The sequence below is a fragment of the Aplysia californica genome, unplaced genomic scaffold (assembly GCF_000002075.1).
Source record: "Aplysia californica isolate F4 #8 unplaced genomic scaffold, AplCal3.0 scaffold00117, whole genome shotgun sequence".
NCBI lineage: Eukaryota > Metazoa > Mollusca > Gastropoda > Aplysiida > Aplysiidae > Aplysia > Aplysia californica.
The window spans coordinates 843889-844644 of NW_004797387.1; the positions used below are offsets into that span (position 1 = coordinate 843889).

General features: G+C 50.9%; 1 protein-coding gene across 1 annotated transcript in view; it reads right to left on the reverse strand.

Annotated features, from left to right (window-relative positions):
* Positions 1-696, reverse strand: part of LOC101860884 (aromatic-L-amino-acid decarboxylase) — a gene marked incomplete at both ends in the record, with an annotated part of 21976 nt that extends 21280 nt beyond the window's left edge. The window contains 1 exon segment of the mRNA XM_013081139.1: positions 562-696. Coding sequence (XP_012936593.1) covers positions 562-696 — 135 coding nt within the window.
* Positions 697-756: the final 60 nt, after the last annotated feature.

The following is a 756-nucleotide window of genomic DNA, read 5'->3' on the forward strand; positions in this document are numbered from 1 at the left end:
CATAGCCACCCACTGACATAGGAATTTCAACTATCGACCTGCAGTGAACGATACATTTCTAATAAAAAGCAAGAAGAGTGAGGCTACTGAACACACAGTGCTACAAATGAAATAGCGAAAAAGAGAGGGAGAGAAAGAGAGAGAGAGAGAGAGAGAGAGAGAGAGAGAGAGAGAGAGAGAGAGAGAGATTATTTACGGAGCGGGTTGTCCCAGCACGTGAGACATGTATTTACTAATGCCCTGTCTTGTGCGTATGCGTGATTGCGCCTGACCTTTGTAACGCCTACTGCTATTGTAAACGACCAAGACAAATTTCTCCCTGCGAGATGAATAAAGATTGTCATTGTTATCGTCTTTGTCAACCACCCACCACCCACCTGCTCAGAACAGTAGACCACCAGTCTATCCTCTATCTCGGACTGGGTGCGGTCAGGTAGGTGGGCCATCAGGGTGTCTAACATCACACGTTTGGCTGACACCACCACCCACCAACCACCCACCTGCTCAGAACAATAGACCACCAGTCTATCCTGTATCTCCCACCACCCACCAACCACCCACCTGCTCCGAACAATAGACCACCAGTCTATCCTGTATCTCTGACTGGGTGCGGTCAGGTAGGTGGGCCATCAAGGTGTCTAACATCACACGTTTGGCTGACACCGTCACTGTAAGGAGGGCTTCGGTGCTCGTGCCCTATACAGTTGGGGGAGGGGAGGGGGGTGATGGAGGCAGAGTGAGGGAGGGTGAGGCAGG